The sequence below is a fragment of the Marmota marmota genome, unplaced genomic scaffold (genome assembly GCF_001458135.2).
Source record: "Marmota marmota marmota unplaced genomic scaffold, marMar, whole genome shotgun sequence".
Lineage (NCBI taxonomy): Eukaryota > Metazoa > Chordata > Mammalia > Rodentia > Sciuridae > Marmota > Marmota marmota.
The window spans coordinates 3,067,699-3,081,932 of record NW_026000080.1 but is presented as its reverse complement, the minus strand read 5'-3'; the positions used below and the strand labels follow the sequence as shown (position 1 = coordinate 3,081,932).

The window sequence follows — 14,234 nt, the reverse complement described above, 5'->3', positions numbered from 1 at the left end:
AATGGATAAAAAAAATGTGGCATTTATACACAATGGAGTATTACTCTGCATTAAAAAATGACAAAATCATAGAATTTACAGGGAAATGGATGGCATTAGAGCAGATTATGCTAAGTGAAGCTAGCCAATCCCTAAAAAACAAATGCCAAATGTCTTCTTTGATATAAGGAGAGTAACTAAGAACAGAGTAGGGTCGAAGAGCATGAGAAGAAGATTAACATTAAACAGGGATGAGAGGTGGGAGGGAAAGGGAGAGAGAAGGGAAATTGCATGGAAATGGAAGGAGACCCTCAGGGTTATACAAAAGTACATACAAGAGGAAGTGAGGGGAAAGGGAAAAATAATACAAGGGGGACAAATGAATGTCAGTAGAGGGGGCAGAGAGAGAAGAGGGGAGGGGAGGGGAGGGGGGATAGTAGAAGATAGGAAAGGCAGCAGAACACAACAGACACTAGTATGGCAATATGTAAATCAATGGATGTGTAACTGATGTGATTCTGCAATCTGTATATGGGGTAAAAATGGGAGCTCATAACCCACTTGAATCAAAGTGTGAAATATGATATATCAAGAACTATGTAATGTTTTGAACAGCCAACAATAAAAAATTTTAAAAAAAGAAGCATTATATGTTTAAAATAAAGAGCAGATATCAAAAAGAAAGTTTTAAATATTATGAATCCAGCCCTACTAGACTTAATGTATATATAGTTGACAAAAATTAAATAAGATTGTTTCATACTAGGTATGCAAACACACAAATGATATTTTTTAAAAACCTAAGTAATACTTACTTTATTATTCTTGAGATGGGAAGCTACCCAGAATCATGTGTTAAAAAAAAAAAAGATGGCAAATATTCCACTTAAAATATCATCCAAGTTTTTAACAACTTATTTGTAAATCAGTTCTATTCTTCTCTTATCTTTAATGATTTGTAACAAATGAAGCCTCATCTAAGTTCACTGAATTAGCTACATAGTTATAATTTGGAAAGAGATTTAAAAAGAAATTACTTTCAAACTGTTGATGAAAGCGTTTACTTATTTAACTCTAGGAACTATTCCTAATTCATGCTATCAGGATTTTGCAGGTGATTCTTTCAATCTAAAATCTCATGAAAAGAATTTGGCATAGATCGGAGAACAGCTATCAGATGCTCTTTGAAGGCAAAAAATGAAGCTATTTCACCCAGTGTAAAAAACAACAATCCATCATTATTCCTTAATACTATAATTAAACTAGTTTAGAATGGTAACTCTTTCCCAATCTGAGCATTGACATAAATTCTAAAGTAGATTTCTATAAAATACTAAGAAGTAAGGTGGATAAGTGGCAGGTCTGAGTGCACATGTTTTACATGACCTTGTTAGTACCTTCATATAAAAAAGTCAGTGTTGTGATCACATATTTTTAATATTTTACTTCAGCAGTGACACTCATCATGGATAAAATAATTAATTTTAATGACTGTCATAAAAAAGTGTATAAGAATATTTTTCGTTTAATTCTCATGTTGAAAACTCTCAATTTAGTGTATGCAGAGTGATATGAAAATTTATTGATACTGTTTATTCAGAAATATAATACTGAAGATGGCAAGTGCAGATGGAGTATAAATGATGTTGAAATGTAAGCCTGGACCATCACAATGTACTCACAGGACTGCCATCAAGACCAGCAGGGCCCCTGTCTCCAAAGTCACCTGGAAAACCCTGGCACAGGGGAAGAGAAAGAATGCTATTAAAGCCAAGAAATACAAACTCATTTTTACTGTGTTTTCTAAAAAGGCTTCAGTAATAGAGAGTATTTATTTCCTAATCACTACATTGTAATGCAACAGTCATTGTTTGTTTTATTGATTTTTAATGCAATATGTCTGTATTTTATAAAAATTATTCTAAACAGCATTTGATATATACAGAAAGCTAAGTTGGAAAGATAGAGATTTGTTATCATTATGTAAACAATCACTGAATGAGAGGGAAAATAACCAAAATTCATAGTTGGACAATTCATTAGTTACTTCTGCTATTTTACATTGTTTCTATACCTATACCACAAGAGGATGAAAATAACTATTATGAAGCACTTGACAGTATGCTAAGAACTTTATATATAGTATTATATATACATATATCATTTCATCTTCCTGAAAGATCTCTTCAATGGGTGTTTATATCCTTACATTGCAGTTGAGAAAATTGAAGCACAAGAAGTTAAGTCACTTGCACAAGGTTAGACCACTAGAAATAGGTGGGTCTGAGAGCTAAATGGAAGTAGTCTGATTCCAGAGTCTATGCCCTATTATGTTTTAAAATATATTTTATTTTATCTTTTTAGTTGCCTATGTATCTTCATTTTATTTATTTTTTTACATGTGATGCTGAGAATTGAACCCAGTGCCTCACACATACTAGGCAAGTGCTCCGCCAATGAGCTACACCCCAGCCCATGTCTACTATGTTTACTGAATGCTTTCACTCATCATTCTGAGACACAATATGCAAAAATCTGAAGTTCTCTAAGTACAATTTTAATGGAAAAAGGCATAACACAGAGAAATACTGAAAACAAAATGTGTTGCATCTGAAAATTAAAGCTTCCCAAATGCCTACAGGAAATTCTACATTGTAAAACCATGAAGGATAGTAAAGTAACAAACTTTCTCATTATGAATTCTATTGCAAAATAACTCAGTACTTGGCTACTCTTACTTTAGATACTAGTGCTTTTTTCCCTAAAGATTTGCCATTGGATTTTTCAACTTTAAAGTTCACTTTTAGAACACTGCTTTATACAATAATTTTTAAGGCTTACTATGTAAGTATCTCAATAACATAAAAAATTCATAAGAATAACAAAAATTAACATACATCATTCAATTCTTATAATTTCTTTAGGCAAGCCAACATTAAATATTGTATTTTTAACCAATCACCCCATATCATTAGTTCCTTAATACAAACATGAATGGGTTAAGTTGAAGATAGTGTAATAACAGAAACAAAATAGATGATGTTTCTAAATCACATATTAAAAGCATAGTTTTCTTATTCTCTATTCTGAAGATAATGCAAAACCCATCTGTGTAATTAAACATATTGTAGTCATTCCCTTTTCAAAGTCAGCTGATGTCCAAGCAGGCATTTTGCTTTCATTGTCCTTTGAAGTCAAATTCTGTTGTCAGAAAGCTTACAAATCTGCAATACATCATTCTATACAGTATGAGCTAATATGGATATTTAAAAGTATTTATGATGTACAGGTAATGAAAAAGAAGAAGAAAATACTGTAATAAATTTGAAATATTAGAGGGGATTTTTAAAGATAGATCATAAATAGGTTTTCCAGAACCTTATTAAGAACAGGGTTATATCCCATCTATATATGATATAACAAAGTGTATAAATTCATTGTACTGTCATGTATAACTAATTAAAACAAATTTAAATTTTTTAAAAAAAATAATGAGGGATACATTACATGATTCCATTAATGTGAAACACCCAGAATACACAAATCAATAGTAATACTAAATAGATCAGTCAGTGGTTGCTTAGGGCTAGTGAAACAAGGGGCAAAATAGACAGTGACTGTTGACAAGTCTTAGGTTTCTTTTTATGGTGATGAAAATGTTCTAAAATTAGTGTGATGGCTACAAAATCCTTTGGATGTACTAAATACTATCAAATCATGTACTTTTAAAGGGTGCATTTTATAGTTTGTGAATTAAATCTCAATAAAGTTGTTCTTAAAAAAACAAAGAATCAGCCTAAAAAAAAAGGTGCAGGATTACCAAAAACATTTTTGGAAACTCTCCTAAGATTGCCAACAAGATGTGATATTTGGGATGCCCTTCTCACCTCATCCACCTGGAGAAGTTGCTCTTTGGTTTAGCTTCCACAAAATTAGTGATTTCTCCCTACTTTAGAGAGAGAAGGAGGAGAAGTGTGCTCAGCTCTTCACATTTTTAATAAAACCTGTACTTGCTATAATCATCATGAAAACACTAAAACTTGTTAATTTCAACTTCCCCTTTTTCTTCTGTTATTTCAACAACATGTGTAATAAGTATTAGCCATTCATCTTGACTTTGTCATTGAAACAATTTAGCTGAACTGAATAAAATCTACTTTAAAGTTTTATGTATTATGTATCTTTTCAGTTTACTATACATTAAACATTTTGTTTCCTTCTTAATTCTCTAATCTAGATAGATATAATTTTATCATCTTTTAATTCTATTTACATGTTGATCATTATTTCAACTCAAAAATGATTTCTAATTCTAGATAATTCTTGATTTATTAAATGTTATACAGTTAATACCATAAAACACCATTACATTTGGCTATATATTAGAAAATTTTCTTTAAAAAACATCATTCCAATGTCTATAATGTTGAATATTTCATCGTTTGTTACGTGTCTATTCAGTTGTTATTTCAATAGTAACTACACACACATTTTTCCAATGAGATGAAGTTCCATATTGTTTTAATCATAAATCTAAATGTTTGCAACCATATTTCTTCATTACCAAAAAAAAAAATCTTTAGGATTTGTTGGAAATAGGAAATAGTAGTAACAAAATACTTTGTTTTTGATCTTGGTATATAAAAGATAGATTCTATATTTTCTCTACTTGAAAAAATTTGTAACAATGAAATATTATATTTTATGTCTTGTTCCCCTGTAGAATATCATAATCATTAATTTAAGTCAGAATTGTGCTTTCCTAGAAACATCTTAACATTTCCAAATGATATAATAGTCATTTTCCAGTATTAATATCAAATAGAGATAGGAAATCTCCAGAATTTTCACTTTTGCCCATTTGCCAGTTTCATCTTCCAATGGGCATGACAGAGTTGTATCATTGCTTCTGTGTTGTAATTAGTTCTCTTTTTTACATTTTGTTTTAATAAGTTATAAAGTTTTATGTTATAACGAACATGAAATTTCAGGAACTTCATCTGATCTCAACTTGTGAATAATTTTCTTCCTCATTTCCACTGATGAGTTTAGTACACAGAATTTAAAGTGATCTCTAATGACTTATCCTTTTGTCTGATATTCTCTCCCTTTGAGTATGGACAGCACCTATGACTTGTTTCATCTAACAAAAAGAATATAAGGTGACCAATGACTTGTTTCATCTAACAAAAAGAATATAAGGTGATAGGATGTCACTGCTGGGTTTATATTAAACTATATAACTATCTATCTTAGTTTCCTTGTCAAGCTTATGAAGTAAGCAGCTGTTTTGGGGAAGCCTGTTGGCAAGACCTCTAGGAACCAATAGTCTATGGCACCTAAGGATGGCCTATTAATCAAGAGGAAGAAAAAAGCCAAGGCTCCCAGTTCTCCAACCTCAAGGAAATATCTTCTTCCCATGGTGTGAATGTGCTTGGAAGTCAAACCTTCAGATGATAATGCAGCTCAGATGAAACTTTGCTGTCTTATGATCTAGTACCTCAACTTGTAACCCATGAAAACTGTGAGCAGTTTTAAGCTGTTGAGTTTCTAGAATTTGTTAAATAGCATCAGAAATAGAAAACTGATAAAACTGTTAATTGTCTTCTTTAAGTAGAGAATTGTATAAAAGTCTTATTTGTAAATTTTATTGTAGGTAATGGCCAATATGTGTACTCACAGTTTCTAGCTTCCAAAAATTTTTTAAAAATATTTTTAATATTTATTTTTTAGTTGTAGTTGGACATAATACCTTTATTTTATTTATTTTTATGTGGTGCTGAGGATCAAACCCAGGGCCTCGCACGTGCTGAGCGGGGGCTCTACCACTGAGCCACAACCCCAGCCCAAGCTTCTAAAAATTTAATTAGGCTACCTCTTTGAAGATTTTCTACTCTATTTTCTATTGCAAGTCCTAATTAATGAATATCAAAATTAAATATATTTAAATGTTTATATTTACCTTTCACATTTTTTACTTATTAAATACTTACACTTTAAAACTATTATTCAAGCATTCTGTATCTATCTGGTTGCCAATGTAAAGAATTTTTATCATGTTTTGCTGGGAGCCATTAGCCAAGTAGGTATGACAATTTCCTTGCCAGCGTACCCCATGTTGCAGTGACATTGAATGTAGGTGACCTTGCTCAAGGACCAAGGCGGATTAGGGTGTTCCCGGTTTAAGATAATCGTGTTTAGGGCGTTCCCAGTTTAGGTTCCAGGTTTAAGGTTTAAGATTATTCCTGCTGGGAATAGGGCGTATCCTGCTGCCTGAGTTCCCCTTGAGTTCTCAAGGGATTCAGAGTATATTTTGGGAGACAGAAGCCCAGTGGAGGTGGATTTGGGCAGAGAACGTGGATTTCCCCAGAACGTGTTTGTATACGGCTGGTGTGAGTTCGGGAATAAAGAGTTGCTGTTTGAATCTGCAAGCTGTGTGGTGGCTCGTGATTGTGTGCCCAGCCAGACTGTGGCAATGTTTCATAAATTTTATGTTGATACTTATATAAATGCAAATTTTAAGAATATCAGTTGTTTAATGCAAAATATTTCTTAGTTCCCAAGTGTAACTACTACAAATATCACATATTGCCTCTGGAATCAAATACAAATAAAGAGAGAAGCAGGAAAATAGAAACTTTGAATTACTAGGAAATAATAATTTATCATGCAAAATTCTCCTATATTCAAACTGAGAGAAACATTAGATAACTGCTTTATCTTTCCTTTCACCTGTTTATACTACCTGACCAAATCCTCATCACTATCTCAAGCATTTTTCTTTTCAGTGTCAGCAAAAGTTCCAACTACAAATCTTCATGGCATCCAGACTTGAAGATACAGGCAAGAGATATGCAAAATTTCTTTAATAAGCATTATTAAATTGTAGTAGCCAACCTCCACAACAAACCCTGGTGATCTCTGCTTCCTGGTTTTCATGCTTTTGGGTAGCCCCCTCCCATCGTGAATTATGGCTACCTAACAGTGTATGACTTCTGAGGCATAGCCATAAAAAACACTAGAGGTTCCACCTTGTGCTTACAAACCATCAACTCTCCATTAACTCTGGGGGAAGACAATGCCACATTTTGAGGATACTCAAGCAGTCTGTGGAATAAGTCAGGCCTTCCACCAATAACTAGCACCAAGTTTCCAGCCAGTAAGTAAAACACTTTAAAAGTAGATTTTCTAGCCCCAATAAAGTCTTCAGATGACTGTAGCTTCAGCCAAAATTTTGACTGTAAAAATCAAAAGGTAGAGTCACCCAAATGATCTACTAATTCTTGGCTCATAGAATCTAAGAAATAACATGTATATTTATCGTTGTTTCGTATCACTGTACTTGGAGTAACTTGTCATATAGTAATAGATAATTAATACATAGTAACAAGAAAGATGTCTAGAGTTATACAGCATGCTATTCCAATGTGAAGTGCTAGATACTGTGTGATACTCAAGTGCTTTTTTATACATTTTATACAAATTTTATACATTTATTGCTTGCAATATGTGGAGCCCTCTGAAGTGCACAGCCCAGAGCAAGTTTTTCTCTTGCGTGGGATTAACTATGGTACTGTTATCAAACACTGAATCCAAGAGAAGTATATTCACCTGGTACACCTGAATATATATGTGGTGTTAATATTTTAGGATATTCATAGATACTATATTTGGTAGAATATTTAAATATCTTTAAGCAAGAGAAAACTTCTTGTTCAGGGTTTGGAGAAAAAAAGTATTTTCTTAGCTCTGCAAAGAAATTACAAAAAATAATTATAAAAATAATTATAAAAATGTGAGGAACAAACTTACCATCAAAAGGTTATAATGACTACATTTACAGAATTTTTAAAAATAAAAGCAGTGCAAATTCTTCTAGATAACATATTTTTTCTTTCTGAGGTAAGGTTTAAAAATAACAAATTTAATCTAACAGAGATAAAAGAAAAGCATCACTAAACAGTGATAATAAAAATATATTCAGAACAATATTTTATAAATAAAAATATACTAAACAGACATTACTAATATTAATAGAAACACATCTATTTCCAAGACTAAGCAATGAAAAGAGATCAGATAACTTGTCTACAGTTAGACATTATTTCTATACATTCTACACACAAACACATACTACCAAGAAATACTGGTATTTTGCCAAGACCGACCGTGGTGCACACCTGTAATCTCGTTGGCTCAGGAGGCTGAGGCATGAAGAGCACAAGTTTAAAGCCAGCCTCATAATTTAGCAAAACCCTGAGCAATATAGCGAGACTTTGTCTCAAAAAACAAAACAACAAAAAAACTGGTCTGGAGATGTGGCTTAGTAGTTAAGCACCTGTCGGTTCAATCTCTGGTACCAAAAAACAAAGAAAAAAAAAGCAACATTGGTATTTTAAAATCCTTCAAAAATGAGACAAGATCACTGCAGAAAAGGGTGGAATGTGAAAGGCTCTGTGATGATCCAAGTCTGCATTCTTTTCCATACAGCTTGGACAATTTGATCCACACTTCAAAAGTCAAGCCTGTCCTCATGGCTGAGACTAAAACTAAACATCAGTAGAAATTTGAGTGATTATAGCCCAGGTTCAGCTAATCTGAACTCCACTCTCAGACTGAAGTTCCTGGCCTATTCTTGAAGACAGTTCATCACCTGGTACTCAGATCTAAGAACTGGAATCTGCCTTTTTCTTTCTTTTTTTTTCCCCCTGTGATAGAATTTCCTTTTTAAAAATTTATATTTATTTATTTATTTATATATGACAGTGGAATCCATTACAATGCTTATTACACATATAGAGCACAATTTTTCATATATCTGGTTGTATATAAAGTATATTCACTGGGCTGGGGATGTGGCTCAAGCGGTAGCGCACTCGCTTGGCATGTGTGTGGCCCGGGTTCGATCCTCAGCACCACATACAAACAAAGATGTTGTGTCTGCCGAAAACTAAAAAATAAATATTAAAAAAATTCTCTCTCTCTTTCTCTCTCTCTCTAAAAAAAAGAAAAAGAAAAAAATAAAAAACATAAAAAGATATTGTGTCCACCTAAAACTAAAAATAAATATTTAAAAAAGAAAATAAAATAAAGTATATTCACACCAATTCATGTCCTCATACATATACTTTAGATAATAATGATCATCACATTCCACCATCATTAGTAACTCCATGCCCCCTCCCTTCCCCTACAACCCCTCTGCTCTATCTAGAGTTCATCTATTCTTCCCATGCTCCCTCTCCCTATCCCACTATGAGTCAGCCTCCTTATATCAAAGGAAACATTTGGCATTTGGTTTTGGGGGACTGGCTAACTTCATTTAGCATTATCTTCTCTAAGTCCCTCCATTTACCTGCGAATGCCATGATTTTATTCTCTTTTATTGATGAGTAATATTCCATTGTGTATATATGCCACATCTCCAAAAATGAGATTGCCATTTTCCCTCAAAGAGAATACAGCCCTAAACCCAAGGTAGGCCTAATTGCCATACTTCTGATTTTGATAATCTATCAGGTTCTCTGAGTTTTCTTATATGTTATGTATACTGAAAATAATTACCCGATTAAATTTCCAACTGATTGTGTCAACATTTCTATGGAATCAAGCTCTAATTGGACTTATTCCAAATTATCACCTATATAGTTCATGGGGTGTTCCACCTCTTAGTGTTTATCCTAACCTTGTAGAGGGTTACCTCAAGGTCCTGGATCTTCCATATATCTTGTCATACTACAGTTAGTCAGATATAGTTACTAGACTACTTCTAGTAATATAGAATCCAAAAAGTATAGTCTTACTGAAAGAGGCAGAATCACTTAAATATTAGTGACAATTTTCCATGATACTCTACTAGATAGTAGTACTCTCTTTATAATTTAATTAACTGCAAATTTTCCCTGAAACAAAGAAAGCACTGTCTCTAAATTCTCTATAAAATGTATGTATTTGAAACACTTATGAGCAATAGGTATCTAAAATAGTCTGGGTCTAAGTATAGACACTAATAACAGATGTCAAACAGAAGGATCTTATATTCTGAAATTCTAACACTGGAGTAAGAAGCCAAAATACAGTTTACTTCAAATAGACTCTTCCAACAGAAAGATATATGAGAAAAGAGGAGAGGCTCCTTTCAATAGTTAGAAAAGTAGAAAGATATATGAGAAAAGAGGAGAGGCTCCTTTTTATAGTTAGAAAAGTAAACACTGCTGAAGTCTGGGTGCCTTAAGGGTATTATTTTGTCCACTACTCTAAGGCTGTGGTATTTTTGTCTTCATAGAAAGGAAACTCAGTATAGTTTTGCTCTCTGTCAAATTTAAAATGTAGTAAGATTTGATTACTTATAATTTATTCTGTTAGGTCTGAAAAATCTATATTTTTACAATAGTTTTCTAGGTGGTGTTGAGAGTAAATCCCATTTCCAATTTCATGTTTATCTTCAATCCTGTCAAACCAGTTTTGACATAAATTTTTCAGATCTTTGGAGACACAAAAATTTGCATGGCCAATGAAGTACAAGAAAGAGACTACTGATTAAATCAAGCAGAGTCCTGCAAATGATTTTTTAATGCAACTACAGAATTTCCTGTCTGTGGCACTACAGAATGAAGTTCAGAATCTTTGCACTAAAGAGGAAGCTACTTGCAATTAGAAAAAGAATATGAAATTTGAAGTTATCGAATACATGCAAATACTCTCTCCCAACTTCCACATTTTTCTTAAACACTATTCTTTTCTATTATGAATTAATGATAGCTTGATGCTTTTAAAGAAGCTGGATCATATCAGATATGTTCCAAGAAGTTTTTAAAATAATAACAGTAAAGATATAAAATAGAACAGTAGCATTATGATATTTAAAGAGCTGTGACCAGTAAAGATTGTTTGCTACCTCGTTTTATTCAAGATCTCTGGAGAATGAACTTTAGTTGAACTCAAATATCCAGATGGAAGAGGATGAGTTAATAGTAGCCTCTTGGGTTCTCCATTTTCAAAGGCTGGTTTATTGAAGGTCCCTATAGTCCTATAGTTGTCCTCTAATATTAATTTGTAATATGGGTTTTGATCCATATAAATGAGTGAAGAGGAGGGAAGTAAGAACTACACCACTTCAATATTCAAAAGCACGCATACACACATGAATGGTCTAAAATGTAACTGTGATCACAAGAGGTCTTCAAGAATAACTGTAGAGATTACTAAGTACATTAGTAAAGATCCTGAAATCAAGAATAAGGAAGATAAAATATATTCCTCTATACAAGAAAGAAAAAAGAATCTCAGCCAATAACCTAAGGCCAAGGAAATAATTTCATTAATATATATATTTTAACATGCTTTGATTCTAAAATATACCAAATTCCTAACAAAAAGTTATTTTAATCCAAACTAATGGTACTGGTTTAAAAAAAAAAAAACACACAAAGAAACGTGTTACAAATAGCAACTATATCTGTAAACAGTGAATAAATACAATACTTTATTTTGGGAAAAAAGAGTTTTCTTGGAAGTAAGATTTAAATAGAAATAAATTTTAAGACAAATGTTAAATCTGAAAAGCCAACATGATTCTAAATAATAAATAATTACCTCTTTTTCTAAAAAAATAATTATCTATTGAATGGCCAAAACAATATGTTATTTTGGAATGTGTCCATTTCAATATGTATTTATACTGTCTAGGAGAGGACACTTCTTATTTGTAAGAAAAAAATAGACATCACTAAGTTCACAGTGACTTAATTCCATGCTTAGTGTTTATTCAGGGAAGTAAGTGATCATTTGGCCAGAAGTGTAAGTGTGATTTACAGTAACATCTTCCCAAATCTAAGCTTAGAAATGTTCCTAAATCACTGGAAAATACTGGAAAGAATTTTACTTCTCTATGTTACTGGGCTATTTTCATATATGAGATGATGCTAATTAATATTTTTTATAAACTATTAATACCAAACATGGAACTTAGTACATAGTTGAAAACCGAATTCTGTAGTCCAAAGGACCTTGTCCTGATTAATATTTAGAAAGACCTGAACTCAGATTTTATAGTTCTCATTCCTATTACTGTCAGTATATTGACTGTAAAGAGTGCCATTATCATATTTAATACATAAAATGAATTATTTTTATCAATTCCTAGCCTTAGTTTCACTGACTTTAAAAATTTAAGTGTAAAATTTTACATAAAGCTATGAGTTATTACTGTTTTTAAAATTTTATATTACAATAATTATTTACAACCAAATTATGTTCAACTCCATGTGCATAAGACTGAACACTACTACCATCTACCTAAAATATGAAGGAATAAGCTCTCTTTAAAATCTATAAATAAGTTCAGGGTATACCTTTAGGGGGACAGGACTTGACATGCAAGGACACGAGTTCAATATTTAACATCATAAAATAATAAGAGCAATAATAATAAAAGTTACAAACAAAAAACAATATGTTATTTTGGACTGGGAAATGTCCATCAATAGGTTTTAAGTTATAGTTAGAAGAAAGAGGATCTGGTGTGTTACTGTACAGTAATGCACAGGTGTCTGCCATCTTCATTATGGTGATTTTAGTTCCATTTCTATATTTAAATATCTACTTCACATATAACATCAAATAGCACATATAATTTAATTAATTACCAAGAGAAAATGCATATGCATATTTCACAAATCTAGTATTCTCCACTTCAAATATTATCAAATGATCTTTTCCTTTTATGCTTAAAATACTAGTGACTATGTTTCTCATGGTGTTTTAGTAATCTAAATTTAAATAGAACATATAATATTTAACTATCCAATGATAAATGGCTAATATGTTTGCCCTTAATGAAAAAATTGAAGACAATTTTGTTTATAATAAGAGAAAATTTAAGGGGGAGACAAGAGCAGTGGTGCATGCTCTTAATCCCTGCAACTTGAAATCCCAGCAACTGAGGCAGGCACTCTGCAAATTTGGGGCCAGCCTGGGCAAGTTATTGAAATCATGTCTCAAAAAATATAAAGGGAATTGTCCATGGAGAACTGAGGCAGGGCCCACATTGAGCTGAACACACTGCCACAGCTGGCAGATATAAGAACCGAGAACTTGATTTGGGGAAAACAGGGCTAGCTCAAATACACAGCACAAGCAGGCAGGCACCAGCCACGTGAAATAATTGGAGCCTAGCAAAATTTGAGGAAAATTAGGTATGAGAGTATTTTGCTCTGGGGAATACAAGTCAGGGAGGTTGGGTGTATCTGTGCTCAGAAGAGGCTGGAAAGGAGGCAGATTGAGAATACGAATGGACAGGTGCATCCACGCTGGGAGAACCTGAGAGACAGGAAAGAACACAGAACCACCTGCAGTGAGCCGAAAAGCCAGGAACAGTGGTGCACACCTGTAATTCCTGTGACTTGGGAGGCTGAGGCAGGAGGATCATGAGTTCAAAGCCAGCCTCAGCAATTTAGCAAGGAACTACACAACTTAGTGAGATCCTTTCTTTAAATAAAATGGAAAAAAAAGGGCTGGGGATTTGCTCTAGGTTCAATCTTCAGTACCAAAAAAAAAAAAAAAAAAAAAAAAACCCAAAACCTGAATTGGCGGGTTTGAGGTGTGATTGTACTTGGGAATGGACCCCAAGAGGCTGAGAAGATACCTGTGAGCAATGGAAGTGGCAAGCGGGAGGGAACTCACTTATCCTAGGAGTGGATTCTTGAGGAAGCTCCTGGGTTATGGTCTCCCAGCACAGTTTGGCATCTGATGGGCTTTAAGGGTGTGTTGATTTAAATTCTTCAGAGAATTAGCTTCTCAATAAAGCACTTGGGGCCTCAGTAGACCTAAGCTCCACCCTGAGAGTTCCTCCTACACTAACACTTCACAGAACCCAGCTGCAGCTTCACCCTGGAGAGGAGCTGAGAGCATTTCCCATCTGAAACTTCATCTTACTACCCAGAAGGGAAGCAAAGGATTTTGAAGTCCAACAGGCTTCTTGGTAAGCAACACAACAGAAAGAAAGGAGTTGACAATCCATGCTCCCTAATCTTGCACCAGTACATACCTCAAGAAGAAACAGAAATGGAAAGAAAACTAGTTGGGCAAAGACAGTGAACATATATTCTCATTGACTTTTGTGTGCACCACAACAAAAATGACTCCTTAGTTTTTCATCAAGATTCTTTTATTTTTCCTAGCATGCTGAATGAGTTATTGATATATATATATATATATATATATATATATATATATATATATATATATATATATAT

At 33.1% G+C, this 14,234-nt stretch overlaps 1 protein-coding gene across 2 annotated transcripts in view; it reads right to left on the bottom strand.

Moving 5' to 3' along the window:
* Col24a1 (collagen type XXIV alpha 1 chain) overlaps nt 1-14,234 on the bottom strand; it is a 373,492-nt gene that overhangs the window by 252,560 nt on the left and 106,698 nt on the right. For both annotated transcript variants that reach the window (XM_015504738.2, XM_048814986.1), the window contains exon 14: nt 1,662-1,715. In XM_015504738.2, the coding sequence (XP_015360224.1) occupies nt 1,662-1,715 (54 nt within the window). The remainder of the gene's footprint in view (nt 1-1,661; nt 1,716-14,234) is intronic.